The 19,581-nt window shown below is 60.1% G+C and overlaps 7 protein-coding genes across 7 annotated transcripts; all 7 read left to right on the forward strand.

The window, feature by feature from the left end:
* Window positions 1-880: 880 nt before the first annotated feature.
* ABB37_06250 (hypothetical protein) lies at window positions 881-1,318 on the forward strand (the record flags this gene model as incomplete). The annotated part of the gene is made up of 1 exon (XM_015804515.1): window positions 881-1,318. The coding sequence occupies one exon, from the start codon at window positions 881-883 to the stop codon at window positions 1,316-1,318; it is 438 nt and encodes a 145-aa protein (XP_015657089.1).
* Window positions 1,319-4,106: 2,788 nt separating this feature from the next.
* On the forward strand, window positions 4,107-5,462 carry ABB37_06251 (alpha tubulin; the record flags this gene model as incomplete). The annotated part of the gene is made up of 1 exon (XM_015804516.1): window positions 4,107-5,462. One exon carries the CDS (start codon window positions 4,107-4,109, stop codon window positions 5,460-5,462), a length of 1,356 nt encoding a protein of 451 aa, XP_015657090.1.
* Window positions 5,463-6,417: 955 nt separating this feature from the next.
* ABB37_06252 (hypothetical protein) lies at window positions 6,418-6,855 on the forward strand (the record flags this gene model as incomplete). Its single annotated transcript, XM_015804517.1, has 1 exon — window positions 6,418-6,855. The coding sequence occupies one exon, from the start codon at window positions 6,418-6,420 to the stop codon at window positions 6,853-6,855; it is 438 nt and encodes a 145-aa protein (XP_015657091.1).
* A 2,788-nt stretch (window positions 6,856-9,643) lies between these two features.
* On the forward strand, window positions 9,644-10,999 carry ABB37_06253 (alpha tubulin; the record flags this gene model as incomplete). The annotated part of the gene is made up of 1 exon (XM_015804518.1): window positions 9,644-10,999. One exon carries the CDS (start codon window positions 9,644-9,646, stop codon window positions 10,997-10,999), a length of 1,356 nt encoding a protein of 451 aa, XP_015657092.1.
* Window positions 11,000-11,954: 955 nt separating this feature from the next.
* ABB37_06254 (hypothetical protein) lies at window positions 11,955-12,392 on the forward strand (the record flags this gene model as incomplete). The annotated part of the gene is made up of 1 exon (XM_015804519.1): window positions 11,955-12,392. The coding sequence occupies one exon, from the start codon at window positions 11,955-11,957 to the stop codon at window positions 12,390-12,392; it is 438 nt and encodes a 145-aa protein (XP_015657093.1).
* Window positions 12,393-15,180: 2,788 nt separating this feature from the next.
* On the forward strand, window positions 15,181-16,536 carry ABB37_06255 (alpha tubulin; the record flags this gene model as incomplete). Its single annotated transcript, XM_015804520.1, has 1 exon — window positions 15,181-16,536. One exon carries the CDS (start codon window positions 15,181-15,183, stop codon window positions 16,534-16,536), a length of 1,356 nt encoding a protein of 451 aa, XP_015657094.1.
* A 955-nt stretch (window positions 16,537-17,491) lies between these two features.
* On the forward strand, window positions 17,492-17,929 carry ABB37_06256 (hypothetical protein; the record flags this gene model as incomplete). Its single annotated transcript, XM_015804521.1, has 1 exon — window positions 17,492-17,929. The coding sequence occupies one exon, from the start codon at window positions 17,492-17,494 to the stop codon at window positions 17,927-17,929; it is 438 nt and encodes a 145-aa protein (XP_015657095.1).
* Between the last annotated feature and the right edge of the window lie 1,652 nt (window positions 17,930-19,581).

Consider the following 19,581-nt stretch of genomic DNA (forward strand, 5'->3'; position numbering starts at 1 on the left):
TTCCGACAGTTGCCGCGGTGCGTGTGTGTGAGAGAGAGACGGAAACGCGCGGGTGGGCCGCCTTCTATTTCACGTGGGGCTTCGTCTGCCCCTTTGCCCCTCGCTGTTTCTCTCTCTGTGCTCTCTGCACTCGCTGCGGTGTGCGGCTCTCATGGGGGAAGACGACGCAGCGGTGTGTGCGCATTCCTCGCCTTCTTCTTTCGCCCTTTTTTTTCCCTCCGTCAACGCGGGTTTTTTTTGGTGTTTTCTGGGGCGTCCTCCACGTGCGCGCGTGGCTGCACCTGCCTTTCATGCTCGTTGCCTGACCAGTGCAGCCGCTCGCCGTGGCTGGGTTCCCCCTCCATGAGCCGCACCCACGCACGTCCGTGTCGTTCCTTTTCGTTCTCTCTCTGTGTACGTGTGTGCCAACTGGAAGAAGGGCAAACAAAGCTGTATGTACCCGCACGTGTACGCGTTCGCGCCTGCACGTGCCGTTTTAAATGAAGTCAAGCAACCAACGAGGCCGGGAAGCGAGGGAGCGACGCGCTGGGTGTGAGGTGCCGTCCCCGAAGAGGTGCCGACCGAGGGCGAACGCCACGTCGGCGCTGCGTGGGCGTGTGAAGATGTTGTGTGTGGAGCGGTGTCGCCTTCTCTCTCCCTCCCTCTCCGTACGTGTGTGCACGTGCACGTGCACGAGGGTGTAACTGCGTGCATCTTGCGTGTGCGCCGCTCAGCGGCTTCCGTGCACAACGCGGGGTTTGCGCTGCCATCGCGACTGTGCCGTTGTGGCGCTCCCATGCGCACCCCCTCCACCACCCCCCTTGCTCATCATCACTCCTCTCTCCTCTTCTCGCTCTCTCCTTCCCCTCTGCGCTGTTCGTGCAAAGGGAATCGCCCTCCCATGTGCGCGGCAGTGTCCGGACCACGTGCCGCATTGCCTGGTACCGCGAGTGCGCTGTACGGCGGCGTGCGCTCCACCAGCCGCGTACCCCGCTCTAGAAGCTCTGGGAGAAGCAGATCCCGCTTTACCCGGCGTGCACGGCGGGCGACGGTAGGGTGCGTGCGTGTCGGTATGTCTACAAGAGCAGGGGTGGTGGTCGCTCAGTGCTCCCCTGTATCGGCTAGTCGCCTGTGGGGAGTCGGACGAAGTCCCCACACGGTGTCCGGCCCAACGCGCGCTCGTCGCGACAGGATGAAAGAATCCCACTGCACTCTTCAACGCTGTCGTCGTTGGAGCCACGCCGGTCACGGACACGGACTGCGGAAGGCCGCAGTGGCCACTCCAACGGGCGAGGCGTCGTCTCCACGTGTACAGCCGCCAGTGTCCTGCGCATATTGACCCGGACCCCAAGACACATCGCGAGCGTTGAGGTCGCCACATAGAATGTCCGGTTTGATGCGAGACATGATAGCGGCAAAGAGTGCGGAAGTCAATAGGTAACTTCGGGACGAAGGTGTACATGTAGGATGCAATGGCGACGCTTCGCAATGTGGTCCGTGACATCTGCACAACGCCACCCCGCACGGTTTCCGAAGTCAAAGGTATCTCCAGGTTCGCGCATTTCGATATCGTAGGTGTCTTTGTTCACCGCAATAGCAAGGCCACCGCCGTGTAGCGGCGAGTCCGAGCGGGGAGCGAACACGGCGCTGCCCCACGCAGCAAAGCTGCCCAGATTAAGCGGTGCGGCTTGATGTAGTTCTTGGAAGCACCAAATGTCTGGGTACCACGAGGTAAGTGCGGAGTCGCAAAGAAAACGAACAACAGGATCAGACAGACCACGTACATTCCAGGTGCCGATGCGCAGAGGGGGCAATGAAACCAACGTCGGTGTCAATGAACGCTGGTGAGAGGGCATAGTTGGCGGGCGCCCCTCTCTGCGCCCTACTGAGGGCGTTCTGAGCGAGGGGAAGAAATAGCAGGGGCATCAGGGACAGGCGGAGATTCCTCATCGTCTACAAGAGATGGCCCACCATAAGCTTCCGCTTCACTCTCCTGCGAGCGGTTGCGACGCGAGCCCACAGCTGAGGAGCGGGCATTCGAAACGGAGTTGCGCACAGTCCCGCGCTGTGCGGTCCGAGATGCGGAGGAAGCTGAAGCAGCGGGCGGGCGAGGCAGAGGGTTTCCTTCAACGAAATCCTTGCGGATTCGTGTCGTCTGCCTCTGCACACACTCGCTCAGCTGCAGCCGGGCGAGGCGAAGGGCTTGTTCCTGATCCGCAACGAAGGCCGCATGCGATCGGTACTCCGCACTGTTATGGACAATGGAAGTAACGATGCCCTTAAACCACTGTTCGTGGTCGTTGCACGTATGCGACCGTGCCGAGAACTGATCGTGAAACACCTCAAAACAGCGCGGCACCTCACACCAAAAAATCTGCGGAAAGTAACGCGTATCGAAGCCAAATGAATCGTACGTGGCAACAGATAACGCGGCAGGAGCGGCAGCAGATATGGCGGCGGAGGGAGATGCGGGAGCAACAGTGGGGTCACGTTGAAGTTGACGTGAAGCCCTCACACTATTACCCCGAAGGAGCTGGCGATACTTATCGCCACTCTTCTCCACCTCCGAGGAGGCGATGGCAAACAGCCGTTCGCAAAAATTGCCGTGCTCGCTTAAACTTTGCGTGCGTATCGTAGATAGGGCGAAGGTGACGCTAAACACAAAGTCAACGAGACTGCTACGGCTGTACCGACATGTGTAGTCCCAATGTAAGGTACTCTGGAACAAAGGCATGTGGGGGCATCGAAACTGTACACCCCCTACCAACCCCACCACGGGGCGGTCTGGGGCAGAGTTCCGCTGGCGCTGTGAGGCGGGACGAGATTTGTTACGGGCGTCAGTGGTGCGTCGTGCGTTACGGGGCACGCGGCTGGCAGTGCGCGCTGTCGCGTCGCGGTGGCCAGACGGTGGGCGGGCTGAAGCAGTGGAGCGCTTAGAAGGGCGTTGCGTCCCAACTTGCTGCTGCTGCTGTTCAGGAGCACGGTTCCGGCGGCCAGCACGAGGCGAATGAGGCATTGCCGATGGAGCTGGGAGGGTTAGTGGATGGAGTACACAAAAGGCGGTAATAGTGGCTCACGCGAAAGAGAGAACTAAAACGTGGGGAGGGCAGAAGGCGGACTGACGCGTAGTGCGAAAGAAGGAGGCCAGGTGGTGTGGCACGCACTACCGCAATCGCAGCGCACCCTGTCAATCGATACCACAACCCGTCCAGCACGGACTCGAACCAAAGGAGTGGTTTACGCATGCACCACCGCAATGCATGAGGCGACGGCACCAGTACAGAAATCCAGCTCCCGAGGAAGTACCCAAGCTGAATCGCTTCTAGTTCCGTCAAGCGGTGTGAAAGAAATGATGATTGCATGCACCTAGAACCCTACGGAGGGTCAGCGTGTGTGTGTGCAAGGGAGCATCGAGCGGCCACGCACACGCAACGCGTACCTCGTCTATTCCTACTCTACAGAAGGCTGTTGGTAGCACTGTGGTGCGTCCGGCATAGGAGCTGAGAGATACGTACTCCAAATAGGCTGAACCTCTTCAATGGGATCAGCACATTGGGAGAGGGAGACGACCCAATAATCGCGGACGGAAACCGTGCCGCGGGATGCGCGGAGCACGCAGCGAAACAGCACTAGAAAGCAACATAATAAACGTGCTCCTTCGCTGCTCTCGCTGCCCGCGTCTGCTTTATTTATTTGTTTTATGTTTGGATGTGCGCCGTGCTTGCACGCAGCGCACCAAGAGAGTGAAGAGCGCTCCACCGCAACCCCACACATGCAAACACACTCGCCGATGAACACGAACTGTGCCGATTCTCACGAATTGCGGATACCATGCCGAGGTCACACAGCGCACACGCTTCGTGCGGGCGCGCCTCCTCTGTGCCTCCCTCTCCCACACTTTCTCCTCTCCCCCCGATGCCCGCCTCACTCGTGCACAAACCCGCACCACACAAAACGAACGTGCCCTAACGCGTTTGCACTTTCCGGTGAACGCCGTTTCACACACACCCCCACTGGAAAACAAACCCTCCGTCTCCGCCGCCGCCGACACCCACCCCCCACAGCTTTACGCCTTCTTCAAACTTATAACACACTCTCTCTCTTTCTCTTTTTCTACCCTTTCCAAGATGCGTGAGGCTATCTGCATTCACATTGGCCAGGCCGGTTGCCAGGTTGGTAACGCGTGCTGGGAGCTGTTCTGCCTTGAGCACGGCATTCAGCCTGATGGCTCCATGCCGTCCGACAAGAGCATCGGTGTGGAGGACGACGCCTTCAACACGTTCTTCTCCGAGACTGGTGCCGGCAAGCACGTGCCGCGCGCTCTGTACCTTGACTTGGAGCCGACGGTTGTCGATGAGGTGCGCACCGGCACCTACCGCCAGCTGTTCAACCCCGAGCAGCTCGTCTCCGGCAAGGAGGACGCCGCGAACAACTACGCTCGTGGCCACTACACGATTGGCAAGGAGATCGTGGACCTTGCGCTGGACCGCATTCGCAAGCTTGCGGACAACTGCACGGGTCTCCAGGGCTTCATGGTGTTCCACGCCGTCGGTGGCGGCACGGGCTCTGGTCTTGGTGCGCTGCTCCTTGAGCGCCTCTCCGTGGACTACGGCAAGAAGTCCAAGCTTGGCTACACCGTGTACCCGAGCCCGCAGGTGTCCACGGCGGTGGTCGAGCCGTACAACTGCGTGCTCTCGACGCACTCGCTGCTCGAGCACACCGATGTTGCGACGATGCTGGACAACGAGGCGATTTACGACCTCACCCGCCGCAGCCTGGACATCGAGCGCCCGTCGTACACGAACGTGAACCGTCTGATCGGCCAGGTGGTGTCCTCGCTGACTGCCTCCCTGCGCTTCGACGGTGCGCTGAACGTGGATCTGACGGAGTTCCAGACCAACCTGGTGCCGTACCCGCGCATCCACTTCGTGCTGACGAGCTACGCGCCGGTCGTGTCCGCCGAGAAGGCGTACCACGAGCAGCTGTCCGTTGCCGACATCACGAACTCCGTGTTTGAGCCGGCCGGCATGCTGACGAAGTGCGATCCTCGTCACGGCAAGTACATGTCGTGCTGCCTGATGTACCGCGGTGATGTGGTGCCGAAGGATGTGAACGCTGCGATCGCCACCATCAAAACTAAGCGCACTATCCAATTTGTAGACTGGTGCCCCACCGGCTTCAAGTGCGGCATTAACTACCAGCCGCCGACCGTTGTGCCCGGCGGTGACCTCGCCAAGGTGCAGCGCGCCGTGTGCATGATTGCCAACTCCACCGCCATCGCGGAGGTGTTCGCCCGCATCGACCACAAGTTCGATCTGATGTACAGTAAGCGTGCTTTCGTGCACTGGTACGTCGGTGAGGGTATGGAGGAGGGCGAGTTCTCCGAGGCGCGCGAGGATCTTGCTGCGCTGGAGAAGGACTACGAGGAGGTTGGTGCGGAGTCTGCCGACGACATGGGTGAGGAGGATGTGGAGGAGTACTAAGGTGTCTCTGAGCCCCAGACACCTCGTGCGTGCGTGTCTGTGTGTTCAGCGATTCTTTTTTCTCTTCTTCGTCTCTTCCGACAGTTGCCGCGGTGCGTGTGTGTGAGAGAGAGACGGAAACGCGCGGGTGGGCCGCCTTCTATTTCACGTGGGGCTTCGTCTGCCCCTTTGCCCCTCGCTGTTTCTCTCTCTGTGCTCTCTGCACTCGCTGCGGTGTGCGGCTCTCATGGGGGAAGACGACGCAGCGGTGTGTGCGCATTCCTCGCCTTCTTCTTTCGCCCTTTTTTTTCCCTCCGTCAACGCGGGTTTTTTTTGGTGTTTTCTGGGGCGTCCTCCACGTGCGCGCGTGGCTGCACCTGCCTTTCATGCTCGTTGCCTGACCAGTGCAGCCGCTCGCCGTGGCTGGGTTCCCCCTCCATGAGCCGCACCCACGCACGTCCGTGTCGTTCCTTTTCGTTCTCTCTCTGTGTACGTGTGTGCCAACTGGAAGAAGGGCAAACAAAGCTGTATGTACCCGCACGTGTACGCGTTCGCGCCTGCACGTGCCGTTTTAAATGAAGTCAAGCAACCAACGAGGCCGGGAAGCGAGGGAGCGACGCGCTGGGTGTGAGGTGCCGTCCCCGAAGAGGTGCCGACCGAGGGCGAACGCCACGTCGGCGCTGCGTGGGCGTGTGAAGATGTTGTGTGTGGAGCGGTGTCGCCTTCTCTCTCCCTCCCTCTCCGTACGTGTGTGCACGTGCACGTGCACGAGGGTGTAACTGCGTGCATCTTGCGTGTGCGCCGCTCAGCGGCTTCCGTGCACAACGCGGGGTTTGCGCTGCCATCGCGACTGTGCCGTTGTGGCGCTCCCATGCGCACCCCCTCCACCACCCCCCTTGCTCATCATCACTCCTCTCTCCTCTTCTCGCTCTCTCCTTCCCCTCTGCGCTGTTCGTGCAAAGGGAATCGCCCTCCCATGTGCGCGGCAGTGTCCGGACCACGTGCCGCATTGCCTGGTACCGCGAGTGCGCTGTACGGCGGCGTGCGCTCCACCAGCCGCGTACCCCGCTCTAGAAGCTCTGGGAGAAGCAGATCCCGCTTTACCCGGCGTGCACGGCGGGCGACGGTAGGGTGCGTGCGTGTCGGTATGTCTACAAGAGCAGGGGTGGTGGTCGCTCAGTGCTCCCCTGTATCGGCTAGTCGCCTGTGGGGAGTCGGACGAAGTCCCCACACGGTGTCCGGCCCAACGCGCGCTCGTCGCGACAGGATGAAAGAATCCCACTGCACTCTTCAACGCTGTCGTCGTTGGAGCCACGCCGGTCACGGACACGGACTGCGGAAGGCCGCAGTGGCCACTCCAACGGGCGAGGCGTCGTCTCCACGTGTACAGCCGCCAGTGTCCTGCGCATATTGACCCGGACCCCAAGACACATCGCGAGCGTTGAGGTCGCCACATAGAATGTCCGGTTTGATGCGAGACATGATAGCGGCAAAGAGTGCGGAAGTCAATAGGTAACTTCGGGACGAAGGTGTACATGTAGGATGCAATGGCGACGCTTCGCAATGTGGTCCGTGACATCTGCACAACGCCACCCCGCACGGTTTCCGAAGTCAAAGGTATCTCCAGGTTCGCGCATTTCGATATCGTAGGTGTCTTTGTTCACCGCAATAGCAAGGCCACCGCCGTGTAGCGGCGAGTCCGAGCGGGGAGCGAACACGGCGCTGCCCCACGCAGCAAAGCTGCCCAGATTAAGCGGTGCGGCTTGATGTAGTTCTTGGAAGCACCAAATGTCTGGGTACCACGAGGTAAGTGCGGAGTCGCAAAGAAAACGAACAACAGGATCAGACAGACCACGTACATTCCAGGTGCCGATGCGCAGAGGGGGCAATGAAACCAACGTCGGTGTCAATGAACGCTGGTGAGAGGGCATAGTTGGCGGGCGCCCCTCTCTGCGCCCTACTGAGGGCGTTCTGAGCGAGGGGAAGAAATAGCAGGGGCATCAGGGACAGGCGGAGATTCCTCATCGTCTACAAGAGATGGCCCACCATAAGCTTCCGCTTCACTCTCCTGCGAGCGGTTGCGACGCGAGCCCACAGCTGAGGAGCGGGCATTCGAAACGGAGTTGCGCACAGTCCCGCGCTGTGCGGTCCGAGATGCGGAGGAAGCTGAAGCAGCGGGCGGGCGAGGCAGAGGGTTTCCTTCAACGAAATCCTTGCGGATTCGTGTCGTCTGCCTCTGCACACACTCGCTCAGCTGCAGCCGGGCGAGGCGAAGGGCTTGTTCCTGATCCGCAACGAAGGCCGCATGCGATCGGTACTCCGCACTGTTATGGACAATGGAAGTAACGATGCCCTTAAACCACTGTTCGTGGTCGTTGCACGTATGCGACCGTGCCGAGAACTGATCGTGAAACACCTCAAAACAGCGCGGCACCTCACACCAAAAAATCTGCGGAAAGTAACGCGTATCGAAGCCAAATGAATCGTACGTGGCAACAGATAACGCGGCAGGAGCGGCAGCAGATATGGCGGCGGAGGGAGATGCGGGAGCAACAGTGGGGTCACGTTGAAGTTGACGTGAAGCCCTCACACTATTACCCCGAAGGAGCTGGCGATACTTATCGCCACTCTTCTCCACCTCCGAGGAGGCGATGGCAAACAGCCGTTCGCAAAAATTGCCGTGCTCGCTTAAACTTTGCGTGCGTATCGTAGATAGGGCGAAGGTGACGCTAAACACAAAGTCAACGAGACTGCTACGGCTGTACCGACATGTGTAGTCCCAATGTAAGGTACTCTGGAACAAAGGCATGTGGGGGCATCGAAACTGTACACCCCCTACCAACCCCACCACGGGGCGGTCTGGGGCAGAGTTCCGCTGGCGCTGTGAGGCGGGACGAGATTTGTTACGGGCGTCAGTGGTGCGTCGTGCGTTACGGGGCACGCGGCTGGCAGTGCGCGCTGTCGCGTCGCGGTGGCCAGACGGTGGGCGGGCTGAAGCAGTGGAGCGCTTAGAAGGGCGTTGCGTCCCAACTTGCTGCTGCTGCTGTTCAGGAGCACGGTTCCGGCGGCCAGCACGAGGCGAATGAGGCATTGCCGATGGAGCTGGGAGGGTTAGTGGATGGAGTACACAAAAGGCGGTAATAGTGGCTCACGCGAAAGAGAGAACTAAAACGTGGGGAGGGCAGAAGGCGGACTGACGCGTAGTGCGAAAGAAGGAGGCCAGGTGGTGTGGCACGCACTACCGCAATCGCAGCGCACCCTGTCAATCGATACCACAACCCGTCCAGCACGGACTCGAACCAAAGGAGTGGTTTACGCATGCACCACCGCAATGCATGAGGCGACGGCACCAGTACAGAAATCCAGCTCCCGAGGAAGTACCCAAGCTGAATCGCTTCTAGTTCCGTCAAGCGGTGTGAAAGAAATGATGATTGCATGCACCTAGAACCCTACGGAGGGTCAGCGTGTGTGTGTGCAAGGGAGCATCGAGCGGCCACGCACACGCAACGCGTACCTCGTCTATTCCTACTCTACAGAAGGCTGTTGGTAGCACTGTGGTGCGTCCGGCATAGGAGCTGAGAGATACGTACTCCAAATAGGCTGAACCTCTTCAATGGGATCAGCACATTGGGAGAGGGAGACGACCCAATAATCGCGGACGGAAACCGTGCCGCGGGATGCGCGGAGCACGCAGCGAAACAGCACTAGAAAGCAACATAATAAACGTGCTCCTTCGCTGCTCTCGCTGCCCGCGTCTGCTTTATTTATTTGTTTTATGTTTGGATGTGCGCCGTGCTTGCACGCAGCGCACCAAGAGAGTGAAGAGCGCTCCACCGCAACCCCACACATGCAAACACACTCGCCGATGAACACGAACTGTGCCGATTCTCACGAATTGCGGATACCATGCCGAGGTCACACAGCGCACACGCTTCGTGCGGGCGCGCCTCCTCTGTGCCTCCCTCTCCCACACTTTCTCCTCTCCCCCCGATGCCCGCCTCACTCGTGCACAAACCCGCACCACACAAAACGAACGTGCCCTAACGCGTTTGCACTTTCCGGTGAACGCCGTTTCACACACACCCCCACTGGAAAACAAACCCTCCGTCTCCGCCGCCGCCGACACCCACCCCCCACAGCTTTACGCCTTCTTCAAACTTATAACACACTCTCTCTCTTTCTCTTTTTCTACCCTTTCCAAGATGCGTGAGGCTATCTGCATTCACATTGGCCAGGCCGGTTGCCAGGTTGGTAACGCGTGCTGGGAGCTGTTCTGCCTTGAGCACGGCATTCAGCCTGATGGCTCCATGCCGTCCGACAAGAGCATCGGTGTGGAGGACGACGCCTTCAACACGTTCTTCTCCGAGACTGGTGCCGGCAAGCACGTGCCGCGCGCTCTGTACCTTGACTTGGAGCCGACGGTTGTCGATGAGGTGCGCACCGGCACCTACCGCCAGCTGTTCAACCCCGAGCAGCTCGTCTCCGGCAAGGAGGACGCCGCGAACAACTACGCTCGTGGCCACTACACGATTGGCAAGGAGATCGTGGACCTTGCGCTGGACCGCATTCGCAAGCTTGCGGACAACTGCACGGGTCTCCAGGGCTTCATGGTGTTCCACGCCGTCGGTGGCGGCACGGGCTCTGGTCTTGGTGCGCTGCTCCTTGAGCGCCTCTCCGTGGACTACGGCAAGAAGTCCAAGCTTGGCTACACCGTGTACCCGAGCCCGCAGGTGTCCACGGCGGTGGTCGAGCCGTACAACTGCGTGCTCTCGACGCACTCGCTGCTCGAGCACACCGATGTTGCGACGATGCTGGACAACGAGGCGATTTACGACCTCACCCGCCGCAGCCTGGACATCGAGCGCCCGTCGTACACGAACGTGAACCGTCTGATCGGCCAGGTGGTGTCCTCGCTGACTGCCTCCCTGCGCTTCGACGGTGCGCTGAACGTGGATCTGACGGAGTTCCAGACCAACCTGGTGCCGTACCCGCGCATCCACTTCGTGCTGACGAGCTACGCGCCGGTCGTGTCCGCCGAGAAGGCGTACCACGAGCAGCTGTCCGTTGCCGACATCACGAACTCCGTGTTTGAGCCGGCCGGCATGCTGACGAAGTGCGATCCTCGTCACGGCAAGTACATGTCGTGCTGCCTGATGTACCGCGGTGATGTGGTGCCGAAGGATGTGAACGCTGCGATCGCCACCATCAAAACTAAGCGCACTATCCAATTTGTAGACTGGTGCCCCACCGGCTTCAAGTGCGGCATTAACTACCAGCCGCCGACCGTTGTGCCCGGCGGTGACCTCGCCAAGGTGCAGCGCGCCGTGTGCATGATTGCCAACTCCACCGCCATCGCGGAGGTGTTCGCCCGCATCGACCACAAGTTCGATCTGATGTACAGTAAGCGTGCTTTCGTGCACTGGTACGTCGGTGAGGGTATGGAGGAGGGCGAGTTCTCCGAGGCGCGCGAGGATCTTGCTGCGCTGGAGAAGGACTACGAGGAGGTTGGTGCGGAGTCTGCCGACGACATGGGTGAGGAGGATGTGGAGGAGTACTAAGGTGTCTCTGAGCCCCAGACACCTCGTGCGTGCGTGTCTGTGTGTTCAGCGATTCTTTTTTCTCTTCTTCGTCTCTTCCGACAGTTGCCGCGGTGCGTGTGTGTGAGAGAGAGACGGAAACGCGCGGGTGGGCCGCCTTCTATTTCACGTGGGGCTTCGTCTGCCCCTTTGCCCCTCGCTGTTTCTCTCTCTGTGCTCTCTGCACTCGCTGCGGTGTGCGGCTCTCATGGGGGAAGACGACGCAGCGGTGTGTGCGCATTCCTCGCCTTCTTCTTTCGCCCTTTTTTTTCCCTCCGTCAACGCGGGTTTTTTTTGGTGTTTTCTGGGGCGTCCTCCACGTGCGCGCGTGGCTGCACCTGCCTTTCATGCTCGTTGCCTGACCAGTGCAGCCGCTCGCCGTGGCTGGGTTCCCCCTCCATGAGCCGCACCCACGCACGTCCGTGTCGTTCCTTTTCGTTCTCTCTCTGTGTACGTGTGTGCCAACTGGAAGAAGGGCAAACAAAGCTGTATGTACCCGCACGTGTACGCGTTCGCGCCTGCACGTGCCGTTTTAAATGAAGTCAAGCAACCAACGAGGCCGGGAAGCGAGGGAGCGACGCGCTGGGTGTGAGGTGCCGTCCCCGAAGAGGTGCCGACCGAGGGCGAACGCCACGTCGGCGCTGCGTGGGCGTGTGAAGATGTTGTGTGTGGAGCGGTGTCGCCTTCTCTCTCCCTCCCTCTCCGTACGTGTGTGCACGTGCACGTGCACGAGGGTGTAACTGCGTGCATCTTGCGTGTGCGCCGCTCAGCGGCTTCCGTGCACAACGCGGGGTTTGCGCTGCCATCGCGACTGTGCCGTTGTGGCGCTCCCATGCGCACCCCCTCCACCACCCCCCTTGCTCATCATCACTCCTCTCTCCTCTTCTCGCTCTCTCCTTCCCCTCTGCGCTGTTCGTGCAAAGGGAATCGCCCTCCCATGTGCGCGGCAGTGTCCGGACCACGTGCCGCATTGCCTGGTACCGCGAGTGCGCTGTACGGCGGCGTGCGCTCCACCAGCCGCGTACCCCGCTCTAGAAGCTCTGGGAGAAGCAGATCCCGCTTTACCCGGCGTGCACGGCGGGCGACGGTAGGGTGCGTGCGTGTCGGTATGTCTACAAGAGCAGGGGTGGTGGTCGCTCAGTGCTCCCCTGTATCGGCTAGTCGCCTGTGGGGAGTCGGACGAAGTCCCCACACGGTGTCCGGCCCAACGCGCGCTCGTCGCGACAGGATGAAAGAATCCCACTGCACTCTTCAACGCTGTCGTCGTTGGAGCCACGCCGGTCACGGACACGGACTGCGGAAGGCCGCAGTGGCCACTCCAACGGGCGAGGCGTCGTCTCCACGTGTACAGCCGCCAGTGTCCTGCGCATATTGACCCGGACCCCAAGACACATCGCGAGCGTTGAGGTCGCCACATAGAATGTCCGGTTTGATGCGAGACATGATAGCGGCAAAGAGTGCGGAAGTCAATAGGTAACTTCGGGACGAAGGTGTACATGTAGGATGCAATGGCGACGCTTCGCAATGTGGTCCGTGACATCTGCACAACGCCACCCCGCACGGTTTCCGAAGTCAAAGGTATCTCCAGGTTCGCGCATTTCGATATCGTAGGTGTCTTTGTTCACCGCAATAGCAAGGCCACCGCCGTGTAGCGGCGAGTCCGAGCGGGGAGCGAACACGGCGCTGCCCCACGCAGCAAAGCTGCCCAGATTAAGCGGTGCGGCTTGATGTAGTTCTTGGAAGCACCAAATGTCTGGGTACCACGAGGTAAGTGCGGAGTCGCAAAGAAAACGAACAACAGGATCAGACAGACCACGTACATTCCAGGTGCCGATGCGCAGAGGGGGCAATGAAACCAACGTCGGTGTCAATGAACGCTGGTGAGAGGGCATAGTTGGCGGGCGCCCCTCTCTGCGCCCTACTGAGGGCGTTCTGAGCGAGGGGAAGAAATAGCAGGGGCATCAGGGACAGGCGGAGATTCCTCATCGTCTACAAGAGATGGCCCACCATAAGCTTCCGCTTCACTCTCCTGCGAGCGGTTGCGACGCGAGCCCACAGCTGAGGAGCGGGCATTCGAAACGGAGTTGCGCACAGTCCCGCGCTGTGCGGTCCGAGATGCGGAGGAAGCTGAAGCAGCGGGCGGGCGAGGCAGAGGGTTTCCTTCAACGAAATCCTTGCGGATTCGTGTCGTCTGCCTCTGCACACACTCGCTCAGCTGCAGCCGGGCGAGGCGAAGGGCTTGTTCCTGATCCGCAACGAAGGCCGCATGCGATCGGTACTCCGCACTGTTATGGACAATGGAAGTAACGATGCCCTTAAACCACTGTTCGTGGTCGTTGCACGTATGCGACCGTGCCGAGAACTGATCGTGAAACACCTCAAAACAGCGCGGCACCTCACACCAAAAAATCTGCGGAAAGTAACGCGTATCGAAGCCAAATGAATCGTACGTGGCAACAGATAACGCGGCAGGAGCGGCAGCAGATATGGCGGCGGAGGGAGATGCGGGAGCAACAGTGGGGTCACGTTGAAGTTGACGTGAAGCCCTCACACTATTACCCCGAAGGAGCTGGCGATACTTATCGCCACTCTTCTCCACCTCCGAGGAGGCGATGGCAAACAGCCGTTCGCAAAAATTGCCGTGCTCGCTTAAACTTTGCGTGCGTATCGTAGATAGGGCGAAGGTGACGCTAAACACAAAGTCAACGAGACTGCTACGGCTGTACCGACATGTGTAGTCCCAATGTAAGGTACTCTGGAACAAAGGCATGTGGGGGCATCGAAACTGTACACCCCCTACCAACCCCACCACGGGGCGGTCTGGGGCAGAGTTCCGCTGGCGCTGTGAGGCGGGACGAGATTTGTTACGGGCGTCAGTGGTGCGTCGTGCGTTACGGGGCACGCGGCTGGCAGTGCGCGCTGTCGCGTCGCGGTGGCCAGACGGTGGGCGGGCTGAAGCAGTGGAGCGCTTAGAAGGGCGTTGCGTCCCAACTTGCTGCTGCTGCTGTTCAGGAGCACGGTTCCGGCGGCCAGCACGAGGCGAATGAGGCATTGCCGATGGAGCTGGGAGGGTTAGTGGATGGAGTACACAAAAGGCGGTAATAGTGGCTCACGCGAAAGAGAGAACTAAAACGTGGGGAGGGCAGAAGGCGGACTGACGCGTAGTGCGAAAGAAGGAGGCCAGGTGGTGTGGCACGCACTACCGCAATCGCAGCGCACCCTGTCAATCGATACCACAACCCGTCCAGCACGGACTCGAACCAAAGGAGTGGTTTACGCATGCACCACCGCAATGCATGAGGCGACGGCACCAGTACAGAAATCCAGCTCCCGAGGAAGTACCCAAGCTGAATCGCTTCTAGTTCCGTCAAGCGGTGTGAAAGAAATGATGATTGCATGCACCTAGAACCCTACGGAGGGTCAGCGTGTGTGTGTGCAAGGGAGCATCGAGCGGCCACGCACACGCAACGCGTACCTCGTCTATTCCTACTCTACAGAAGGCTGTTGGTAGCACTGTGGTGCGTCCGGCATAGGAGCTGAGAGATACGTACTCCAAATAGGCTGAACCTCTTCAATGGGATCAGCACATTGGGAGAGGGAGACGACCCAATAATCGCGGACGGAAACCGTGCCGCGGGATGCGCGGAGCACGCAGCGAAACAGCACTAGAAAGCAACATAATAAACGTGCTCCTTCGCTGCTCTCGCTGCCCGCGTCTGCTTTATTTATTTGTTTTATGTTTGGATGTGCGCCGTGCTTGCACGCAGCGCACCAAGAGAGTGAAGAGCGCTCCACCGCAACCCCACACATGCAAACACACTCGCCGATGAACACGAACTGTGCCGATTCTCACGAATTGCGGATACCATGCCGAGGTCACACAGCGCACACGCTTCGTGCGGGCGCGCCTCCTCTGTGCCTCCCTCTCCCACACTTTCTCCTCTCCCCCCGATGCCCGCCTCACTCGTGCACAAACCCGCACCACACAAAACGAACGTGCCCTAACGCGTTTGCACTTTCCGGTGAACGCCGTTTCACACACACCCCCACTGGAAAACAAACCCTCCGTCTCCGCCGCCGCCGACACCCACCCCCCACAGCTTTACGCCTTCTTCAAACTTATAACACACTCTCTCTCTTTCTCTTTTTCTACCCTTTCCAAGATGCGTGAGGCTATCTGCATTCACATTGGCCAGGCCGGTTGCCAGGTTGGTAACGCGTGCTGGGAGCTGTTCTGCCTTGAGCACGGCATTCAGCCTGATGGCTCCATGCCGTCCGACAAGAGCATCGGTGTGGAGGACGACGCCTTCAACACGTTCTTCTCCGAGACTGGTGCCGGCAAGCACGTGCCGCGCGCTCTGTACCTTGACTTGGAGCCGACGGTTGTCGATGAGGTGCGCACCGGCACCTACCGCCAGCTGTTCAACCCCGAGCAGCTCGTCTCCGGCAAGGAGGACGCCGCGAACAACTACGCTCGTGGCCACTACACGATTGGCAAGGAGATCGTGGACCTTGCGCTGGACCGCATTCGCAAGCTTGCGGACAACTGCACGGGTCTCCAGGGCTTCATGGTGTTCCACGCCGTCGGTGGCGGCACGGGCTCTGGTCTTGGTGCGCTGCTCCTTGAGCGCCTCTCCGTGGACTACGGCAAGAAGTCCAAGCTTGGCTACACCGTGTACCCGAGCCCGCAGGTGTCCACGGCGGTGGTCGAGCCGTACAACTGCGTGCTCTCGACGCACTCGCTGCTCGAGCACACCGATGTTGCGACGATGCTGGACAACGAGGCGATTTACGACCTCACCCGCCGCAGCCTGGACATCGAGCGCCCGTCGTACACGAACGTGAACCGTCTGATCGGCCAGGTGGTGTCCTCGCTGACTGCCTCCCTGCGCTTCGACGGTGCGCTGAACGTGGATCTGACGGAGTTCCAGACCAACCTGGTGCCGTACCCGCGCATCCACTTCGTGCTGACGAGCTACGCGCCGGTCGTGTCCGCCGAGAAGGCGTACCACGAGCAGCTGTCCGTTGCCGACATCACGAACTCCGTGTTTGAGCCGGCCGGCATGCTGACGAAGTGCGATCCTCGTCACGGCAAGTACATGTCGTGCTGCCTGATGTACCGCGGTGATGTGGTGCCGAAGGATGTGAACGCTGCGATCGCCACCATCAAAACTAAGCGCACTATCCAATTTGTAGACTGGTGCCCCACCGGCTTCAAGTGCGGCATTAACTACCAGCCGCCGACCGTTGTGCCCGGCGGTGACCTCGCCAAGGTGCAGCGCGCCGTGTGCATGATTGCCAACTCCACCGCCATCGCGGAGGTGTTCGCCCGCATCGACCACAAGTTCGATCTGATGTACAGTAAGCGTGCTTTCGTGCACTGGTACGTCGGTGAGGGTATGGAGGAGGGCGAGTTCTCCGAGGCGCGCGAGGATCTTGCTGCGCTGGAGAAGGACTACGAGGAGGTTGGTGCGGAGTCTGCCGACGACATGGGTGAGGAGGATGTGGAGGAGTACTAAGGTGTCTCTGAGCCCCAGACACCTCGTGCGTGCGTGTCTGTGTGTTCAGCGATTCTTTTTTCTCTTCTTCGTCTCTTCCGACAGTTGCCGCGGTGCGTGTGTGTGAGAGAGAGACGGAAACGCGCGGGTGGGCCGCCTTCTATTTCACGTGGGGCTTCGTCTGCCCCTTTGCCCCTCGCTGTTTCTCTCTCTGTGCTCTCTGCACTCGCTGCGGTGTGCGGCTCTCATGGGGGAAGACGACGCAGCGGTGTGTGCGCATTCCTCGCCTTCTTCTTTCGCCCTTTTTTTTCCCTCCGTCAACGCGGGTTTTTTTTGGTGTTTTCTGGGGCGTCCTCCACGTGCGCGCGTGGCTGCACCTGCCTTTCATGCTCGTTGCCTGACCAGTGCAGCCGCTCGCCGTGGCTGGGTTCCCCCTCCATGAGCCGCACCCACGCACGTCCGTGTCGTTCCTTTTCGTTCTCTCTCTGTGTACGTGTGTGCCAACTGGAAGAAGGGCAAACAAAGCTGTATGTACCCGCACGTGTACGCGTTCGCGCCTGCACGTGCCGTTTTAAATGAAGTCAAGCAACCAACGAGGCCGGGAAGCGAGGGAGCGACGCGCTGGGTGTGAGGTGCCGTCCCCGAAGAGGTGCCGACCGAGGGCGAACGCCACGTCGGCGCTGCGTGGGCGTGTGAAGATGTTGTGTGTGGAGCGGTGTCGCCTTCTCTCTCCCTCCCTCTCCGTACGTGTGTGCACGTGCACGTGCACGAGGGTGTAACTGCGTGCATCTTGCGTGTGCGCCGCTCAGCGGCTTCCGTGCACAACGCGGGGTTTGCGCTGCCATCGCGACTGTGCCGTTGTGGCGCTCCCATGCGCACCCCCTCCACCACCCCCCTTGCTCATCATCACTCCTCTCTCCTCTTCTCGCTCTCTCCTTCCCCTCTGCGCTGTTCGTGCAAAGGGAATCGCCCTCCCATGTGCGCGGCAGTGTCCGGACCACGTGCCGCATTGCCTGGTACCGCGAGTGCGCTGTACGGCGGCGTGCGCTCCACCAGCCGCGTACCCCGCTCTAGAAGCTCTGGGAGAAGCAGATCCCGCTTTACCCGGCGTGCACGGCGGGCGACGGTAGGGTGCGTGCGTGTCGGTATGTCTACAAGAGCAGGGGTGGTGGTCGCTCAGTGCTCCCCTGTATCGGCTAGTCGCCTGTGGGGAGTCGGACGAAGTCCCCACACGGTGTCCGGCCCAACGCGCGCTCGTCGCGACAGGATGAAAGAATCCCACTGCACTCTTCAACGCTGTCGTCGTTGGAGCCACGCCGGTCACGGACACGGACTGCGGAAGGCCGCAGTGGCCACTCCAACGGGCGAGGCGTCGTCTCCACGTGTACAGCCGCCAGTGTCCTGCGCATATTGACCCGGACCCCAAGACACATCGCGAGCGTTGAGGTCGCCACATAGAATGTCCGGTTTGATGCGAGACATGATAGCGGCAAAGAGTGCGGAAGTCAATAGGTAACTTCGGGACGAAGGTGTACATGTAGGATGCAATGGCGACGCTTCGCAATGTGGTCCGTGACATCTGCACAACGCCACCCCGCACGGTTTCCGAAGTCAAAGGTATCTCCAGGTTCGCGCATTTCGATATCGTAGGTGTCTTTGTTCACCGCAATAGCAAGGCCACCGCCGTGTAGCGGCGAGTCCGAGCGGGGAGCGAACACGGCGCTGCCCCACGCAGCAAAGCTGCCCAGATTAAGCGGTGCGGCTTGATGTAGTTCTTGGAAGCACCAAATGTCTGGGTACCACGAGGTAAGTGCGGAGTCGCAAAGAAAACGAACAACAGGATCAGACAGACCACGTACATTCCAGGTGCCGATGCGCAGAGGGGGCAATGAAACCAACGTCGGTGTCAATGAACGCTGGTGAGAGGGCATAGTTGGCGGGCGCCCCTCTCTGCGCCCTACTGAGGGCGTTCTGAGCGAGGGGAAGAAATAGCAGGGGCATCAGGGACAGGCGGAGATTCCTCATCGTCTACAAGAGATGGCCCACCATAAGCTTCCGCTTCACTCTCCTGCGAGCGGTTGCGACGCGAGCCCACAGCTGAGGAGCGGGCATTCGAAACGGAGTTGCGCACAGTCCCGCGCTGTGCGGTCCGAGATGCGGAGGAAGCTGAAGCAGCGGGCGGGCGAGGCAGAGGGTTTCCTTCAACGAAATCCTTGCGGATTCGTGTCGTCTGCCTCTGCACACACTCGCTCAGCTGCAGCCGGGCGAGGCGAAGGGCTTGTTCCTGATCCGCAACGAAGGCCGCATGCGATCGGTACTCCGCACTGTTATGGACAATGGAAGTAACGATGCCCTTAAACCACTGTTCGTGGTCGTTGCACGTATGCGACCGTGCCGAGAACTGATCGTGAAACACCTCAAAACAGCGCGGCACCTCACACCAAAAAATCTGCGGAAAGTAACGCGTATCGAAGCCAAATGAATCGTACGTGGCAACAGATAACGCGGCAGGAGCGGCAGCAGATATGGCGGCGGAGGGAGATGCGGGAGCAACAGTGGGGTCACGTTGAAGTTGACGTGAAGCCCTCACACTATTACCCCGAAGGAGCTGGCGATACTTATCGCCACTCTTCTCCACCTCCGAGGAGGCGATGGCAAACAGCCGTTCGCAAAAATTGCCGTGCTCGCTTAAACTTTGCGTGCGTATCGTAGATAGGGCGAAGGTGACGCTAAACACAAAGTCAACGAGACTGCTACGGCTGTACCGACATGTGTAGTCCCAATGTAAGGTACTCTGGAACAAAGGCATGTGGGGGCATCGAAACTGTACACCCCCTACCAACCCCACCACGGGGCGGTCTGGGGCAGAGTTCCGCTGGCGCTGTGAGGCGGGACGAGATTTGTTACGGGCGTCAGTGGTGCGTCGTGCGTTACGGGGCACGCGGCTGGCAGTGCGCGCTGTCGCGTCGCGGTGGCCAGACGGTGGGCGGGCTGAAGCAGTGGAGCGCTTAGAAGGGCGTTGCGTCCCAACTTGCTGCTGCTGCTGTTCAGGAGCACGGTTCCGGC

Source organism: Leptomonas pyrrhocoris, assembly GCF_001293395.1.
Source record: "Leptomonas pyrrhocoris isolate H10 chromosome Unknown, whole genome shotgun sequence".
NCBI lineage: Eukaryota > Euglenozoa > Kinetoplastea > Trypanosomatida > Trypanosomatidae > Leptomonas > Leptomonas pyrrhocoris.